The sequence below is a fragment of the Meleagris gallopavo genome, chromosome 1 (assembly GCF_000146605.3).
Source record: "Meleagris gallopavo isolate NT-WF06-2002-E0010 breed Aviagen turkey brand Nicholas breeding stock chromosome 1, Turkey_5.1, whole genome shotgun sequence".
NCBI classification, from domain to species: Eukaryota; Metazoa; Chordata; class Aves; order Galliformes; family Phasianidae; genus Meleagris; species Meleagris gallopavo.
Genome location: NC_015011.2, coordinates 37,685,010 through 37,703,588, shown reverse-complemented (window position 1 = coordinate 37,703,588; position 18,579 = coordinate 37,685,010). Strand labels below are relative to the sequence as shown.

The 18,579-nt window shown below is 41.6% G+C and overlaps 1 protein-coding gene across 1 annotated transcript; it reads left to right on the top strand.

Annotated features, from left to right (window-relative positions):
* Nucleotides 1–712: 712 nt before the first annotated feature.
* On the top strand, nt 713–17,757 carry E2F7 (E2F transcription factor 7). Its single transcript, XM_031552148.1, is given in 13 exon segments — nt 713–763; nt 2,360–2,635; nt 3,519–3,687; nt 5,732–6,013; nt 6,641–6,799; nt 7,725–7,862; nt 8,582–8,776; nt 9,408–9,492; nt 10,242–10,522; nt 10,525–10,754; nt 11,405–11,675; nt 12,837–13,258; nt 14,582–17,757. Coding segments are annotated over 13 exon segments (2,736 nt in total). The 3' UTR covers nt 14,759–17,757.
* Nucleotides 17,758–18,579: the final 822 nt, after the last annotated feature.

Here is an 18,579-nt window from a genome sequence, read left to right as displayed (position 1 = left end):
AGCGGGACCGCCGTCCTCCCCCGGGGCCGCGGGACGGAGCGCTCCCTGCGATGGTATGTCTCTCGGCGACTCCGAGCCGGGCCTGGGCGGCTGCCCCCTGCCCGGCACTCCGAGGGCCGCGTTATGCTCCTGTTCCTTCGCAGACGTGCCCGCTCCTGTGTGCATCCCGGGTTAACCAAGGCGGCTCCTGCAGCCCTCTTGTGCTCTGAGCCATCTCTCCTTGGATCGAGGTGAACCTGGGCTTTCATCAGCCCGGCTGCTCACCTCAACGGGCAGTTGTGGCATTCCAGACGTCAGGATGTGGGAGGCTGATAGCGGAATGGATGTGTGCATCTCACAGTAGTGCTGCCACTACTCCTTTGCGATATCTGCACAAGGACGGATGTTAGAGGTAGGGGAACCACGGGTTCTCCAGTGGTCCTCACTGCATTCCCACTGGCACCAGCCGTGGTGAGCAGAAACATGAGGGGAAAGGGACTTCCTCTGCTGCAAAGTGTTGATTTGTTGCCAGATGGGAACTTGAAGAACATACCGAGTGCCAGCTCTGTGTAAGTATGTATTCTAAGAAGCACTGTTGCCTCTAAATTCACCCCTATTTGTCACAGTTACAGCTGGCTGCTGTTAATTGGAAAAGGAGATACTTACTATCTCATTTCAGGATATTCATAGATAAATGTACGCACAAATATTCCATATCATTGCTCAGAACACGATGCTTTTGATGGGCCAGATTGATCCCCACACTGTTGCAGGGCTGCTTCTGGTAAAAGCCAGCTGTAGTTGTGTTTTCTGGCTGGGTTGGACTTGATGAAATGGTATTTGGAGTCACCTGCTTAAATACCTATGTTTGCTAGTGATAGCTGAATTGTTCCTGATAAACAGCAAAAGTTGAACAAGTTATTAGAATCATTGAATCCTTTGAGTTGGAAGAGATCTTTAAAGGCCATCTAGTCCAACTCCCCTGCAGTGAACTGGGACACTTACAGCTACATCACATCATTCAGAGCCCCATCCAGCCTGGCCTTGAGTGTCTCCTCCAGGGATGGGGCTTCTGCCACCTCTCTGGACGACCTTTTGCAGTGCTTCCCCACCCTTATAGTAAAAAAATAAAATAAAAATTATATCCAATCTAAATGAGCTTTTAAAACTCATTTTGAAAAACAGTTAAGCGGAAATGTAGATCTGAAGAAGGCAAATTGCTGTGTTTGTGAGCACCAAAAAAGTCACAGCCAAAGCAAACAGCAAGCAACTGCCATCCTGATTTGTTGTCTAAGAGCAGTTTGCTGTGGTTCCGAGGGCTTTCTTGAGTCCCAATTCCAGCAAGCTATCCAGAAGCTCTTGGTGATAAGCCATCTGCTTTGCTTTCTTGCATTCCATTCAAGGTGTGTGCAGTCAATTTAAGGGACTAAATCTAGTGAGAAATAATAGCAACAACCAAAAAACTCCCATAGTGCCCTGTTTGTGGGAGGCTAAGTAAAATTAAGTGGTAACTGGATTGCCTGAGAACAGACTATTCTCTCAGGGCAAAAAGAAGTTCCTTCTCTGTGCCACCTGATGCATCCTGCAAAGACAACAGTGTGACCTTCTGTCTTCCTCATTCCTTCAGCCTTCGTCAACTGCTTGCATCCACAGGCTGCAGTGAAACAGTGTCTTCTGTAGCTCAGAAGCTGATCTCAGTGCCACTGATGCTTTCTGGAATGAATTCCTTTCAGCTAGTTATTGGTCAGCAGTGAGGGTTCTCACAGTAAGGGCAGAGGTATGGAGTCTGGCCCTCCTATGAGACCAGAAGATGAGAGAAGGTTGAGCTGCAGCTGGAGACTGGAGGGAATTGAGCTTCATTCAAGGAATGATGAAAATCAGCTTACACCTTAAACTATTCCTTCTGGCAGCTCCCAGCTGTGGTCAAGGAATGCCGTTATTGAGTTCTTTGTAGTTCTGAGCAGCGGATAGCATGGGTGTACAGCTTGGTCCCCTTGCACGTGAAGTTCATTTCAGCGTTATGTTCCTGACAGCCCAAGCTGCATTCCCAGCATGGCTTTTCATTGGAGACTTTTCAAGCAGAACCTCATATTTTCGTTTCAAGTGTAATGTGACCAATGCATTCTTTCAATCCAATCTGGTGATTTATGTTCATGGGCAATGCTGTCTTGTAATAATGGAACTTGAAAGCATAGGCCAAGTTTGACTGTTTGACCTCGGTTTCTGTAATTTGTGTCTTGTATACTATCGCATAGAATATTGCACTGCTTCCAGTGAGTGCAGAAGAATGCACTAAATACAGTGGTGAGTGCCAAGGCATGACTCACCTAAGATTACCTTCATAAGTCTGTCAAACTGTTTTCTTTCCTTTTTTTAATAGGAAAACATACTTGATCGATCCAGGATGGCCCCAAAGACTCCCATTAAGAATGATCCAGTTGACTTATCAAAGCAGAAGGGCTGCACCCCGGACAGAAACCCAATGACACCTGTTAAGCTCATTGACAGACCTCAGGCTGACCCTTGGACCCCCACTGCTAACCTGAAGATGCTCATTAGTGCTGCTAGCCCAGACATGAGGGACAGGGAAAAGAAGAAAGAGCTCTTTAGGCCTATAGAAAACAGTGAGCAGAATGACATACCTGACTCATTACAGGTAAGACTCAGAACACGTTTACCTTACCTTTAGTCACAACTCAGACCTTCTTTTAACTGAACATTAGTCCTTGGCTCTTCTATAGGAAATCACAGTATTTCAAAACATTTCCAAGGGCAGTTGCCAGTGCAGCACTACTTGACCAGTGTGAATTTCAGAGACTGAAGGTAGCTGTCTTACCAGTGACTGACTTGGGACCACTCAAGAGCCTGAAGATGAGTTGATCTGGGAGGACAGTGGAAGAAGTAGAGCTTACAGTGGTGAAACCATCACATTCAAGTCCTCCTGAAGCTATTTGCCAAACGATATTAGAAGAAAAGCTGCCAGTTCAGACCAGCCAACAAAGTTCCCTTAAACTAACAGCATAACTAAGTTTAAAGCTTAGAGCCTGGGTAATGCCTTTTATAGCCTCTTAGTATCATACTTTCCCTTCTTCCCCACGCCAGCCGGCCCAGTTCTTTTAAGTTAGCCACTGTGAAGGGCAATAATATCTTCTGAAAGTGGTTTTGCAGGAGCTATTTGATGGTTTGTTCATCTTCCTTTATGAATTTATTAGATCCAGAGGTGTTAAAGAAAATATTCTTCCTCTCTCAAACAAAATTATTCCTTCCAAGTTCTTATCTGCTAGTTTAGAGTTTCTTATGTTTTGTATTTTTATGCACAGCCATTATTGCATGAACTTGCAGGTAAGAGTTTTTCATTACAGGTCTTGTGTGTTGGATTAAAGAGCATGCAAGCAGAAGTGTGTCACCCAAGTGCTTTGCTCTTGCAGGAAGTTCACGTTAGAAAGTCTGAATATTGCTGTCATCTGAAATATGCCTTGCTTGACTATGCCTTATTTCTGAACACCTGCACTAAAGGCTTAATGTTTGTATTTTAACAGGATGATATGGTAGATGATGGCACGGTTGATGAATTTGAAAAACAAAGGCCCAGCAGAAAACAGAAAAGCTTAGGACTCTTGTGCCAGAAGTTTCTAGCTCGCTATCCAAGTTATCCATTGTCAACAGAAAAAACTACAATTTCTTTGGATGAAGTGGCTTCAATTCTTGGTAAGTATACCTGCAGAAATGGGGTAAATGATCACCCAGAGTAACCTTACAGAATGCCCTTGAGAAGGCCATCCTTGTTACTGAGTATTCAAAATCTGTCTTTCCTTGCATCTGGATATTCTTCTAATCATACTAATCAAGAGCTAGAATTGCCTAATATTCCTAAGAGTCTGTTTTGAAATCTGCTTTCTTGCAGTACTTCTTACTAACAGGTCAGTCCTTCAGTTGTCTACCAGTGCTGTTGCTTTCTTATATTTTCAGTGTGCTGAACATTGAAGCAATTGTGAGTTAGAAACCCTTTGTAGGAAGACTAATAAACAACAATTTATGTCAAAATGGAAACTTTAGGGAAACAATTGCAAACAAGTAGGTGTAGGAAATTAATTGGGGAATCAATGCTTCATGACTTAAGTAGATACCTGACATACCATCCGTTGTTTATCAAAGTTATCTTAGTTTTAAATATTGTCTGGTGAGGACAGGTTGCCAGGAGACTGCAAAAGTAGAGTAAGGAAGTGTGTTGTACTGAGGTAGTGAGACTGCCTCAAATAGTCTTTTTTCTGGGTCTTATTTTCAGGTTTGGTCTTAGGTAAAAATTAATGAAATTTCTGAGAAAGGTAATAGAACTTGGGAGAGAGGACTCAAATCACACCAGTAATAAAAGGATGTGGACCTGTTGGGGAGGTTGTCTCTTAAATAGGAAGGACTGTACAAAGTCATCTTTAAATAAATTATCTAAGTTTAGAATGTGGCTGTTTAACAGAAAAGAGGTAGCAAGAATGAAATGCATCTGTTCTGAAAGGAAAGGGGACAGAAAAATGATATCTTTTGGGAATGGTAGGAAGATCCTTGAGAAATGTTCTCCGAGACTAGTAAAAAAGTCCATTTTGGTGCCTTTGTAATGGGAAGTGGAAATAAGAGAGAATTCAGATCAAGTAAACTGTGAAATAAATTACTTAAAGGAATTATTCTTCTAAATGTGGCAGATATTCCTTTGTATGTTTGCCCATAACCCTGATTTTCTATCTTTAGCTGCGCAGGAGTAGTGCTTTACTCATGCTGGGAGTGGTGTTACCTCACCTTCCTAAAGACAAAAAATTTTGCTGCTGGTGTATGGTGGGCACCAAAATTTGGGTATCACACTACTTATCTGGAGTATCTTTCACTCCAAGATGCCTGTACACTCGGAAATATTCATGAATTGTTTGTTTTAATATCCATTTGAAGTTGTAAGTGTTATCCATATTATGCAGATGGGTAAACAGATGCATCAAGGCCTTGTCTTCTGCAGAGAAGTCTTTCAAAACCTTTGCCTTTGGCTAGCACATGTTCTTCTCAGCTGATGCTGACAGGTATGGGATTTCAGGTGCAGCTGCTGCCAATAGTGTATTGTACACTGTCATACCTAACAGCCACGTTTCAAACAGCACCAGAGGGCTGTTCCTGGGATAGCAAGTGGAGTCAGCAGCCTCTTCATATACAGTCCCCAGCTTTGCTCACATCAGGCTGAACTCTAATTGGTGTTACTTTGTAGATTTCGCCGAGGACTTGTTTCCACTGCAGTTGTAAGATTTTATATCTACCCTGTGTCAGTGCTGGGCTCAGACCCTTTCCTGCCCTTCCTGACACACGTGCTTTTAGGCAGGTCCATGCCTGAACTCCAGCACTCTGAAAAGAGGGGCCAAAGTGCTCTGCAAACCTTAGGACAGTATAGTTAAGTCTGAGTGAAGCTGAACAATCTGTAGCAAGTTCATCTAAACAGTGTCAGTGGTTCAAGATGAAGCTATGGTTGGGCTTGTATCTGCTGAACAGTCAGAAAGCATCATACCACAGTCAGAAAGCATCATACCACAGTCATGCATCGGTTTTGATTTTGCAGATTTGGGTGGGTCTAATGTAATATGTTCAGGAGAACAAGTGAAAGATGCTTTGTGAATACTCAGTGTACACTGAGAACAGCCTGTTCTTTGTTCAGCTTCTGCTGAAGAGCACGTTAAAACTAGGCAAGCATCAATGTCTCTTTCATTTTCCCCTCTTAAACCAGGAGTCGGGAGGAGACGAATTTATGATATAGTGAATGTGCTGGAGTCGTTGCACTTGGTTAGCCGTGTGGCCAAGAACCAGTACTGTTGGCACGGGCGGCACAACCTAAGTCAGACTCTGAAAACGCTTCAGGAAGCGGGGGAGCTGCAGTATGGAGAGCTAGTGACCTCCCAGTACAAGGAACAGGACACAGAGTACAAATCTGGAGAGCAGAAAAAGGAAACAGTGCCAGACTCACAAGACAGACCATTACTTGACTTTGCAGAACCAGATTGCACGTCCGGTAAGATAACTAATGCCTCAATGTGAGATACAGATATAGGTCTCTTTCTCCTGTTTACTGTGTGACCTTTTCCCTTGCTATGCTTCTAAATTAAAAGGTAAAAAAATTACTTTTTGCAAAAAGGTGCTGACTTCACTGTGTAGGTGACTCTGTCCTACCCCTAGCATTGGTGTCAGGACAGATTTCCCTTTTCTCATCTGGACTGGCAGGAACCTCTGCAAGATGCTCCAGTCCTTTTTTCCCCACCCATACCTGGCAATAAATGCATTGTTTTGACAGAAGGTGCTATGTTCCATTTGTCCAGTTTTTACACGTTCTCCTTATAATGTGTAGTGTTTAAGTTCTGAAGTGCATTAAAATGATAATTGCACAGAACTGTGTAATACAGTGGAGAATCAGCTTTGGAATCTGTCTTTCTAAAGGCTATTTCTGTAAGCTTTAATTTGTATTGTCTTTTGAAGAGAGGCTTCTGTCTGCGTTATTCAGTTATTTTCTGCCTTTCAAAAGATTTCTGCTTCCCGACAAGAAAATGCTTTACTCCTTTTATGTGTGAGAAACCTACTTATTAGTTTTCTGGCTGTGATGGATGACATATGCTAAGAGACTTGGGTGTTATTTGTAACACAGCATCTGCAAACAGCAGAAAGGACAAGTCCTTGCGGATTATGAGCCAAAAGTTTGTCATGCTGTTCCTTGTCTCCAAGACCAAGATAGTCACTCTGGATATCGCAGCGAAGATATTGATAGAAGAAAACCAGGATACGGTGGACTACAGCAAGTTTAAAAGTAAGCTGGATATTGAGAGACAAATCAGACAGTGAGTAAGGGAAAAGGGCGTGTTTGGATGACACCAGTAGGTAACAGCGAGCACAGGTCAGGAATCTTTTGCCAAAATATGGTTTGGGTTCTACTGATTGGAAACAATAGTTTCTCTACATAGACCTGGGAGTGAGAAGCATCAATTTAATGATCATCTTAAAGTTTTAGCTTCAAAATGTGGGAAAATTAGGTTTCTGGTTTAATTCTTTATACCTTATTTCCTCTTCCTTTCTGAATGACATGTTTCAAGACTTACTGAAATGTGTTGAATGGAATGGCGTTCATGTTTTCTCTGCACAAGTTTGTTACTTCACCCCAGAAGTCTTTCACAGCTAGATAGCATAGTTTTGTTCCCAGTTAGTGGAGTTTGGTACTTAGATCTCTCGGATAACTTGACAAAAACAGCATTAGCAAATCATTTTGCACTTTTAAAGTGACGTATCACTAATTCAGTCTTAAAATGCTATTTCAGATACCGGGAGAAATGAAAGAATTTTAGACGAGCAGTGGATATGTGTACTGTATCCAGCTCAGAAATGTTATTTATTGGAGTCTCAGAGATTTTTTTCACAAGTTTCTTTATTCTATGTGTTGCTTTTTCCCTTTATTGATGTTGCTGCCTTTTTTTGGTCATCCAATGATGTAATCACTCCCTAAATCATTTCCATCAAAATGAGGTAGGCTGGAAAATAAAATGAGTGATGACAAGCAGATGGAAGTGGGAACTGACATGGCAGCCTTTAGAGGGATTGCTAGAGTCCATCCCAGTTTGATTTTACTTTTCTCATCTGTGAAATCTATGATAATACTCCAGAATGAAATTACTACATAAATACATGCTGTATACATTGCAAATGTGACTGTCTTGACTATTTTTGTTCTTTCCTCTTAGCAAAGGTACGAAGGCTGTATGATATTGCCAATGTTCTTACCAGCCTATGCTTGATAAAGAAAGTTCATGTCACAGAGGAACGAGGCCGCAAGCCAGCTTTCAAATGGATTGGGCCTGTGGACTTCCCTGGCAAGACTGGTAAATTGTTTAGCTCACTCCACTTTTCTTTTGACATTCATTTCCAGATTATGAAAGGTTGTTTTCTGCATGTGAAGAATGACTTGACATTCATTAACCATTGTGTGGTTATCAACCACTTACCAGCTCAAAATTTGCCTTCACCAAGCTTATCTAATGATAATTAACTAGATGAATTGTAGAACAATAGATCTCCAAATGTTGTTCTGTCGGTCTTAGGGATTACAGCACCTCAGTATTTCTGTCATAACTTGATAATGAGTTGTTTTCTTGGTAAGGGAGCTTACCTTGTATTTTCTCATGAAGAGGTTTTTAATGGGGAGGACTGACCCAAGCTCTTGTAAGCTGCTGATTCTTGTCTAGAAGTAAGTGTGAAGGAAAGCCTTGTGCTACTGCATTTTCTATGTGTTGGGCTGGTGCTATGAGCAAGTAAAGCATACTTGGTTGTAAACATTAATGGTATCTTAGTCTGCCCCCTTTCTCTTGCTAGCCGTACACGCTGGAATGTAGCTGCTTCTTGCAGCTACCATGGAACTGAAAAGAGGAAAGCCACTATCTTGTTTACCCACGCTTACTCAACTATGATATACTCAGTGTTGTGGGGCTTGGAATGGCATAGAGGTTGCTTTTTCTCCTATGGCCAATTTTAGTAACATGGCAAAAGTCTAAATAACGAGCTGTGTTCTTTGAATGACTTGTACAAAACTGTATTGCTTCAGATGAGCCAAGAGGGCACTGCCCAACATCTGGTCCTCCAGCAGAGGCACGAAGAGGAGCCCGTGCCCCATATCAGATCTGTGTTACTGGAAAGCAGAGGTTCACACGTCATGCTTCATTTAATGATGCACAGCCCTGTGAAGGTACCAAAAGGAAAGTCAGCTCTGAGCCCAGCAGCCCAAATCGAGAGAGACAAGGTGACTACTAAGGAAGTGTATTTGTCTGTGTGCTACTGAATCTGCCCAAATGTAAGCCCACTCATTAAGTCAGTTGACCAAGTGAAACAGCCTAATAAAGTATATGTGAATTACCTTAGGTAGATGCCAGTATTTCCACTCTTTTGTATTTTGGATCTTCCAGGCAAGTGTCTAAAATTAAAAGAGCTGAGTTTGGGCAACACTGCCTTGAATCAGCAGCTTGTCTTCTGGTAAATGTTTATGTTCTTCGCCAATTGCAACTATAGTGTGGCTTCTTCTGTTAAAGTGTGGTACAGATAAAGAAGGATTATTTAGACTCAAATGATTGCTTTAATTTATGGTTCTTAATATAGTGGAATTTAATGTGACAATCTAACAGATAACTCATAAAAATGAGCAAGCAATTACAGGGCCTTTCACAGTCCCTGTTATAGGAAATGATGTTGTCAAGCACCTCCTGAGTGGGACTGAGAGTTCTAAGTATCTTGCAGGTTCTGGCTTTAGCTGATCAGTAGACATTATAAAAATGTGCCAGGGAAGAAACACCATAGCCAGTATTTTATATGGCTAGTATCAAAATACATTTAGTAAACCTGCCTCTTATTAACTGAATATTCCTTTGTTCTTTCAGCTTGCATTGTGAATTCAGATGAATATTGCTCAAAAACGATAAATCTAGCATCTGTCTGCAGGCAGAAGATAGAGGAAGATACTAGGTAAGATGGTGTTTAAAAACTCTGGTCTTGTTTCAGCTTGGTGTTTGCTATGTGAAACTCTCAGTATTGCTTTTATGTTCGGTGGCTTTTTTTTGTTTGTTTGGTGGTTTTTCAGGAGAATCATTTTAACATGCAGAAAGCTTTAATGTAGAACCAATCAAGGATATAAACTTTTGCACCTCAAACTCCTTTGTTTATTTGCTCCCCTTACTATGCTGTCAAATCACAATCTAATTTTACTGCTGTTAATTAAAAGCTTTCTTCTGTTTAACTACTTGAGCTTATTCACAGCCAACATGTATGTATCTACGTTCCACTGTGTCCTTTTGCTTCAGTAGTAGTTCTTTATCTCAGGCGTGTTCATACAGGGCTTTACTGCCTCCTTTTTCATGTTACTTAGGCTGAGCAAATCACAATTCCATGGAAAACCTCTCTTGTCATATTAGAGGGTCTTCTTTATATCTATCCCAATTTGAATTCGTGTCTGGATGCCAGGCGTAGCTCCCTAGTGGCCTTTTCTACTCCAGTCAAGTGCAGCTGAAAGCATTATTGTTCTGCCAAGCAATTGATGAGTCTGCTTCCGTATAATTTGATATAATAAAAAGTGACCCTCCTGGTAAACTGTGTAAAATAAGTGGAGTTTTTTCATGTTTATGCCCAAGAATGGCATGTAGTAGCTTGTAAGAATAAAACATAGGTTTACTTTTGTACTAAATGTTTTGGTTGTTTTTTTTGTCTTTTGTCGTTAGGAGCAAAGCTTGTGCCACAGAAGGAGTACTCAATGCAGCAAGGAACCCAAGTGTAACCTCACCTCTCTCCCTTCTTCCAGTTCCTGGGGACTCTGATTTTTGTGCTAACCCTTTATCTCAGGCAGTTTTCCCTGTGGTCCAGGCAGATATGCCAAGCCTTTTGCTGCCAAAAGGGGTCAGCAGCCAAGCTCTGCATCCTTCCAGTGCAGCAGCCTCCAAGACAGAGAATGGAAAACCTCACTTACTCCCCAGCCAACCCTTCCTGTGTTTCCCCTCATCATCCTTTTTATGCTGTGTGGTGGACTTCAGGAGAATCTCACAAGGGAGAGTGGGAGCACAGAGGAGAAGGTCTTGCCCCCAGAAGCTCAGGATGCTGTACCTCCAGCTAATTGCCAGAAACGCAGCTCCCACAGGTGCACATCACCCTCTGCTCCTACTGATGATGAAGAACCAGCTGCTAAAAAGCAGACTGTCGAACAGAGTGATGTCCCTATCTCACTTGTAGTACCCAAGGTAAAGAAATGAATTTCTTTATCAGTTGGGCTTCCTATGGGTGCAGAAAACTTTTTCCCACTATAGTGTTTTTAGAAATATCACTCTTGTCATGGATACAAATTAGCAGCTTGAGACAATTATGTGACTGCTGCGTCAGGAAGTATAGGCATTAACTAGGAGATGTTTCTGCAGTATTAGCAGAAAATGGACTGTGATTGCGTTGCATTGCGAAGTGATGATCAGCTGTCCTTTGGAATCATTGTCTTTAACAGAACAAGCTGCTGGGGGGGGGAGAAATCAATGTGACTATTACTCCTCATCCTCCATCCTTCGCATAGGCTTTCCCAGATGGCAGCAGTATTGCTTACTCCACTGAGCCACAGAAAGTATGATTTGTACTTTCTCCCTAATCTCCAGCCTCACTATACACTGGTTATACACTCAGTACTGCCCACAGCAGATTGGTGAAAGAGCAGATAATGGTGAAAGTGAAGTGCATCTATTTCTCAGCTCTCTTCACTACTGAAAATAGAGGTCAGGCCCCGTACCAATGTTTGAATATAAATTTGAAATAGGTACATGTTTTATTCTCTAGCTGAGGAAGGTGTATGAGACATCATACCCTTCTTCAATTTGGGCTCTTCATTACCTCTCTTGTTTTTGCTTAGAAGCCTGTTGAGTTGCCTAAGGCAGACACTGCTCCAGGAAGTGGCTGTGCATCTGCTGTACATCTAGAAGCTTTTCATCTTGACCTCTCAAGTCCTGCTGCTCCAGAGACTGCAGACGAAAAGTCTACTAAGCCTTTGGATTCTCAGGAGCAAGAAAAATGGTCTCAGAATAAAGAGCCTGATGAACCTTCTCCAGGAAAAGATCACATCTCTAAAGAAAACACCAATCAGCCTTTTGTACCGCAGTATCTTTATGTTCAGCCTGCTGCTGGTAAGGGCAGATGTGAGATCTAGAGGCACTCAAACCTTTCCATCTGTTCACTGAGGCATTCAAAAAGGGAGACCTACAGATAGGTCTGGAAGTCTATCGCTGGCACAAATGTCAGCAGCTCTCTGTAGTAGTTTAATAACTCTGTCTTCCATATGAATTGTTGCTTCTTTGAAAATGGAGGCGCTTGGTTTTTTTAGGCACTCAAACATTACTAGAGATAAATAGCATGGATTTTGCATGCTTGAATTACATGCAGCAAAGTAAGACACCTATCTGGCATTCAAAACTGAGGGTAAGTGGAAGTCTAGATTTGTCAGTAAGGTGGCCAGAATAGTGCAACAGCATTTCCCTAAGGGTGATCTTAGTCATTTGCAAGCTTTGCACTTTCTTGTCTTGTGCCTCAATGGGATCATGCCACTCAAACTGAATTGTTTGTTGGGAGTGTCCATGGACAGCAGGAGTAGGGAGGAAGCATCTGCAAATACAACAGGATTTCGTGTTCCACCCTTGTTTGCATCTGTGCTTGCACAGTGCCAAAGACTAATTTTTGGGAGCAGCATGCATGAGATTTTCATGACTACTGCTTTAGTATTTGATTCCCTTGTGGCATAGGATGGGGCCTGTGGGCTTTCACTTTTTTGGAGCAACTTGTAGAATGGAGATGCTTGGTTGGAAAATGTTGATCTTGGAATTTTGAAAGGTCAAAGTGGGAACCAGCTTCTTTTTCAAAACGATATTTCAGCAGTTTTAAGGAAAATGAGCATCTTTGGGGTATATCTAGATGTTTTCTAATTGTATTTTTTCTTGTTAAAACACAGTGTATATACTTTGATATAGCAGAGAATGGGATTCTTGTTAGTGTAAAGAGTTTGTTTAGCCAAGCTGTTGCTCGTTACTCAAATTAGAAGCAGAGAATAGGAAGGTGCAGTTCGTGCTTAGTATGAATGAAGTGAACAGATGTAGAGAAAATGAACAGGCAGCAGGGGGGGACATGGGGGTACGTAGGAAAAAAGAGCCTGACTTAACAGCCACAATTTTGTTTCTTCCTGGCCAGCCTATCTTTCCTTCTTTCTTGTCTCTCGTGTTCTATATGAAGTTATGTTAGCTTAATTCCAATTTGTCAACTGTATTAATGCCTTGCTGTTTTTCTCATTTGTTTAGGACTAAGCAGTTTTAATTTCCTGTTCTCTGCAAACCAAGCTCCCAGTGCCATCGGGCTGGCTGCAAGCCAGTTACCTTCTCTGAGTGTCCCCTGTGTCATGGTACCATCAGCAGCCTTGGCTTCCTTTCCTCTCGTCTGTTCACCTGCAATTCCCAGCCGTCTTTCTCCAGTTCCTAATGGCTCCTCAGCTGCTGCCTCCATGAATATCAGCATGCCTGGCCTGGCATCGACAGCGCCTGTTTTCATAGGCACCACGGCAGTGGTTACTCCAAATGCCTCACCCTCACCAGCAGTGGATCCCCAGCAAACTGCTCACCCTGCTGCACATCCGAGACCTGTGCTCACGAGGTCCTGCAGTGCTGTTAAATTGGATTCCCCTGTGTGTGTGGGGCATCCAGTGACCCTTCTGAAACTGCAGCAGGTAAGCATCAAAGGTGACTGAATGACAGTGAAAATGCAGTTCCAACTCAATGGGATTGATGGCAGCTTGTGCTGCAGGCTGGTGCCTGTGTGTCAGAGCAGCAAGTTGGCAGGCTGGGAGGTGGTGTCATCCACATAATTCACGTGTCCATCTGTCATGGTGGGAGGGCTTGGGACAGTCTTTGTTTAAACACATGGTCCAGTGTAAGGTATCTCATGCTGAGTGGTAAAGCGCTTCCAATTCTTACAAGAATTTTAAAATCTTAGAAGTCTGACATGAACAGAGGAAGAAAAATGAGGTTTTTGGGGCTTGTTTTCCCAGAGATCTGAGTGCTTTGGGTTGGTTTTTTTTTTGTTTGTTTGTTTTGTTTCTTCCCTGTTTGATTCTAGCATTCTAAATGTATCGTGCAGGAGCTATAGAAACACATTGGGAAGATGGGAGGATTGTTTGTCATCATTAAAGAGTCAAATGGCCAGAACAGGTGGTAATGTTCTGGGTTACCTCCTCACCCCCATTCTAATCTCTGCTCAATAAGTAAAGGAAGCTTAGCGGCAACATCTGACAGAACTGAGTGATATCTACTTGATCTTTCTTGAAGATCAACAAATATTTTTGAGAATTTACCATAGTAATGGATTTTTTTTAATATATTAATGAGAAAATCATAAATGAAGGACTCATTAATCTGAAGTACAACTAATGAGATAAAATAGTCGTGTCACACTGCGTTAGCTGTGCACAACTATTCACAATGATATTTTGGCACTACTTTAGCTTACATCTTTTAGTCTGTGATGTGTTTTCCTACCATCTAATAAAGAGACAAATAGAACTTTTGGAAGCTTTATGAATGTTATTTTATGTTAATTTTGTTCAAGCTTTACAAAAAGGCTGTAATAGAGTCAACCTGTTTACAGATACCAGCATTAGAGTGGCACTTACAGCAGAAGAGGCTTGGGTTTAGTAGACTAATTTTAGATCTGTTTCGTTGTTAGCAAATAACAGAAGCGACTGAAATGTTAAGGAGGAGGGGAAGGAGCCATTTGAGCTAGAGGACAAGACTGGCATAAGAATGAATGAGTATGAACTAGTGGTGAATATACTTAAGTTGGAAATGAGAGAAAGGTTTTCAGTTTCCCAGCAGTGACATGCTGGCAGATAGCCCAGAGCTTTTCATGTGGAGCTCCTGAATGAATTGTGTGACATGGTTCCCTGTAGTAGCGCAGGATGCTGGGCTTCTTGCAAACTGGGCTTGTAGGCATGGTTGCATGTAGACTTTGATAAAAACGCTACTGAATTACCTTGGTTTTGTTTTACAAATAGCCTTCATCGACTCCTGTCACTCCCAAGAGCGTTCGTCCTGCACGTCACGAGGCATTCTTCAAAACTCCTGGAAGTCTTGGAGATCCTAGTGCATGGAAAAAAAGTGAAGGCAACCAGACCAGAAATGCCAGCTCTGTGCAGAGAAGACTAGAAATCTCTAGTACCAGCACTGACTAAGTCCATGCATTGCAAAGGTTGGGCAGATTGTCCTAGGACACAGTATTTGTTACAAGAGGTCAAGCGCTCTTAATCTGAAAAGAAGAGCGTGTTGACATGTCATCCCTTTTGGCATGCTTCCCCACTATCCATTCACCCACCAGTTCTGTTAACCTTCTCCACAAATCAGACTTGGTAGTGAAAACCTTTTACTTAATTGTTCCTTCAGTACTGATCTGAATTCAGATGCTGTAGTTCACATAACCTTGTGGGCATCAAATTTTATTTGTGGTTTTAATCTGGAAAACTCTTTATCAATCTGAGGTGATGTAAAGAGATTTCATTGGAGTCCCCACGGGTTCTTTGCTCGTGGTTTTAAGTGAGACATCTAGCACTTATCTGGGGGTAAGCAATTTTTTAACATGTCTGCTTACCCTGAGTAAATCTGTGGTGAAATTGATGAGCTAAAACATTATGCCAAACCCTGTCGCCGCAGTACAGCCTCTTGCTATTTATTTGGTACATTACAGTGGGAGCTTCAGAGTAACAGATTTTCTCAGGGTGGGATTACTTGAATGTCAGTCAGTTGTTGTACAATTTGCCCAGCACTTGTGGTTAGGAAAACAAATAACACCATATGATTGAATGTATACATTTGAAAAATATTAAGACCAAAATAACTGTGAATTAACATTTTTATAGTTATGTCAATGAACTGCGTTGTTCCTTGGGTTTCTTTCTCCTAATCTGAGCAAAAGGTACAAAGGTAGATGTGAAGAATACAAAACCTGACTCTTGGAAAAAAAAAAGTTTGACAAAGTCATTTGAGAGTGTCAAGTCACTGGGAGAACTGTGCTAAGATTTCCTTTCCATGCGATATGTGTTCTGGACTTTATGACTAAGGGACACTGGTAAGTCAGTAATCACACTATGAGATTCACTTTAACCTGAGTCTCCTTAAGTGCCTTCTTAGAGGTTTACTTCAATCTGTACCCCTTAAGTAGATTTTAAGTGCCTATCTGTTCATCTGTGGGAATTTTGTAACTAGTTAATAGTGTTTGAATGTACTTGGAAGATGAGGGAGATTTTATCTTTTGGCACATATCTGTTGAAACCACAAAAGAAGCTAAAAAAGAATGGGAGTCAAATTTTGGAAGTAAAAAATTATTTGTGTTCCTTATGAGAAGATAAGGAGAAGAAAAGGGCGTGTGTAACACTTAACATTCAGGGTCTTCAAATAACGAATGGTGCTATTAATAATATAGGACATAATTTTAAGGGTTAATACTCTTATGGTTGGGTATGTTCTTTACTGGTATAGCAATCTGCCATGAAACTTGTGCAGCTTCCTTTTTAAAAGACAGAATGCATTGCTGTTGACATCATGTTACTCTGGATTTTTAGCAAACATAGGGCCAACATCATCAGCTCCTCCCTCACGAGTAGTAACTTTGCTTTGATTGGTACTGGTGTTTGGGGGTAGATAGGCTGATGTGCTACTTGGTCAAGGGAGGCTAGGATTTTATGTGGGAGTTTGGAATTTGATGAGGATTTTTATTTTTATAATGAAATGTATATGAATTTAAGAAAAAACTTTGCCAAAACTGGGAATTGAGTTAATGTGACTTTATCTTAGAATAAACAAATAACAGCCTTATCAGGAGAGCTGGTTAGCCCTCATTGAAGGGAAATCTCTACAGTGGAATTATCGTAGGAATTTTCAGGGATTATAAGAAGAAATCTTCAGATTGCTAAATTTAAAGTTGTTTTTTCTGGTGTTTGTTTTTTTTTTTAATCACACTACAATTGTGAAAGTTTACAGTTTTTGCTTCTGAATTATTTCTTCTTATACACCCACTTATATTTATTTCATTTTGAAAAGTTTTGAAATAGGCACGGTGCTGCCACTGTACTTGTGCTAACCTACAGTTGTTACTTTTGTGGCTGGAAAGAGGCTGCAGTGATTCTGGTGGACATCGTGGATGTCTATTTCCTTGTCTTTTCCTCTCAAGTGTGGTGCAGCCTTTGAATGAAATAGCAGCTGGCAGCAGAAGAGAGTGTTGGGGTCAAGTATTGACCCTAGCTGAAGCATGATCATGATATTCACCTTGTGTTGTAGTCTGTGTCATAGCATACTTGAAAATGCAGGGATTGAAAATGTATCTTCTGTTTCCAATTTCTGCTTCTACTTTTGAGTTCCTGTAAATACAGCAGGCCTGGAAATGAGGATCAACTCCCTCACAATCAAAACTGATGGGTTGCAGTTGTGAAAGCAAATTTGGGACTGGGAACAGAAGGGTGTTTAAGTGCCGTTCTGGTTTTGTCATTGCAAAATTATCACTGGAGTAGGTGCAGGGATGGATAGAAAAGCAGCACCGGGGCATTTGGGTGACACTGGGGACAGTGCTGCTTGCAACTGACTGGCAAGGCAGAAGGGTGGGCTGTCAGGAGGGAATGAGTTTATTTTCTATCTTTGCCTTTGCTGAAAGCAAAATAGTAAATTAAACTAGTAACAATTCACCAGCAAAGTAGCTTTGGAAAAGCGGAATTTGTACTCACACTGAGGAAAAGTGCATACCTATGATGTTTTGCAGGGTTTGTAAAACCTTTCTGTTCCAAAACAGTTGTTAGGGAGGGTGAGTGTGTAACTTATACTTGAATCTACCTGCCACGTTTACATTTCTGATTATCTTTTGTAAATTGGTGCTATTTCTGTATTTAAAAAGCGGTATTTTTAATGTAAAGCTGCTTTCAGTTTGTATCTTTGCACTGCTAGTTTAATATAGATATTAATTTTATTGCTGCCTATAACTGTCCTGCTTTTCCTGCTCTGTAGCAATCTTTTTAGCTGTTTGCTTATAGCTTTACTCCAATCACAATGTTGGGATGATTATCTTTTAATCCTATCTCTTAGCAAAATATTAAACTTTTACAGAATAAAAGTGGAACAAAAAACAAGTGTGAGGCTGTGATGTCAGTATGGAGAGCGTTCTTTAAAATAAATAACCATCCACCATGCATTCAAATTAGTGCTGTTGAAGCCTCAAGGACCAGTGCAATGTAAGCTGGCTAATAAAGTCCTGACTAGGAGCATGGCTCTGCTCCTCAAGTTCTGCTCCTGTAATATGGGGCACATGTTCTGGGTCTGGCTGCCATCATTGAGAAGTTGTAGTTGGTTGTCTAAATATGTGCCCAGGGCCTGCCCAGGACTGGGCTGTGGGCAACTGTCCTTGGGAGCTGTCAGCACCACAAGGGGCCTGTCCCACTACCAAGGATCTTGGGGCTCCATTAAAACCAGGGACTATTTCATTATTGATTTCACCAAGTCCTGTGTTGCTTTCCCCCAGTAATTAAAGAGATGTGAGTTAATGTCACTGAGACCCGGCTGCAAGACGCCTATGAGTTACGACTGGCTGAGCTCCTCAGAAGTCATTTTTTAAAATGAAAACTCAGCAGCTCAATATCGTTTGGCTTATTTCTGACCTGTGACTTCACCAACATTAACTTTCCCTTTCCACTGACAGGAAAGAATATAAATTAATAAGATAAGATATGGGATGAACGCTAACAAACCCTGCTCCAGCCCCTTTTGTTCGGCCATGGCTGTAGCTTCCTTGGCAGAGTTCAGGGCTGTAGCTTCAAGTAGTTCCCATCCACATCTGTGTGCCCTTTTGAAGTAAAAAATAACTAGAGGGGAACATTAAACACCCTCTGGTTTAGTTCTCTCTGTTAAAAGGGAAAATTAAAAGCTGTAGCATTGTGGATGAAAGTCTTAGTGCCCTGTGGCCTGAGCTATGCAGCCAGGGCCACTGGGAGACCAAAATCAGCCCACAGTGCTGGAA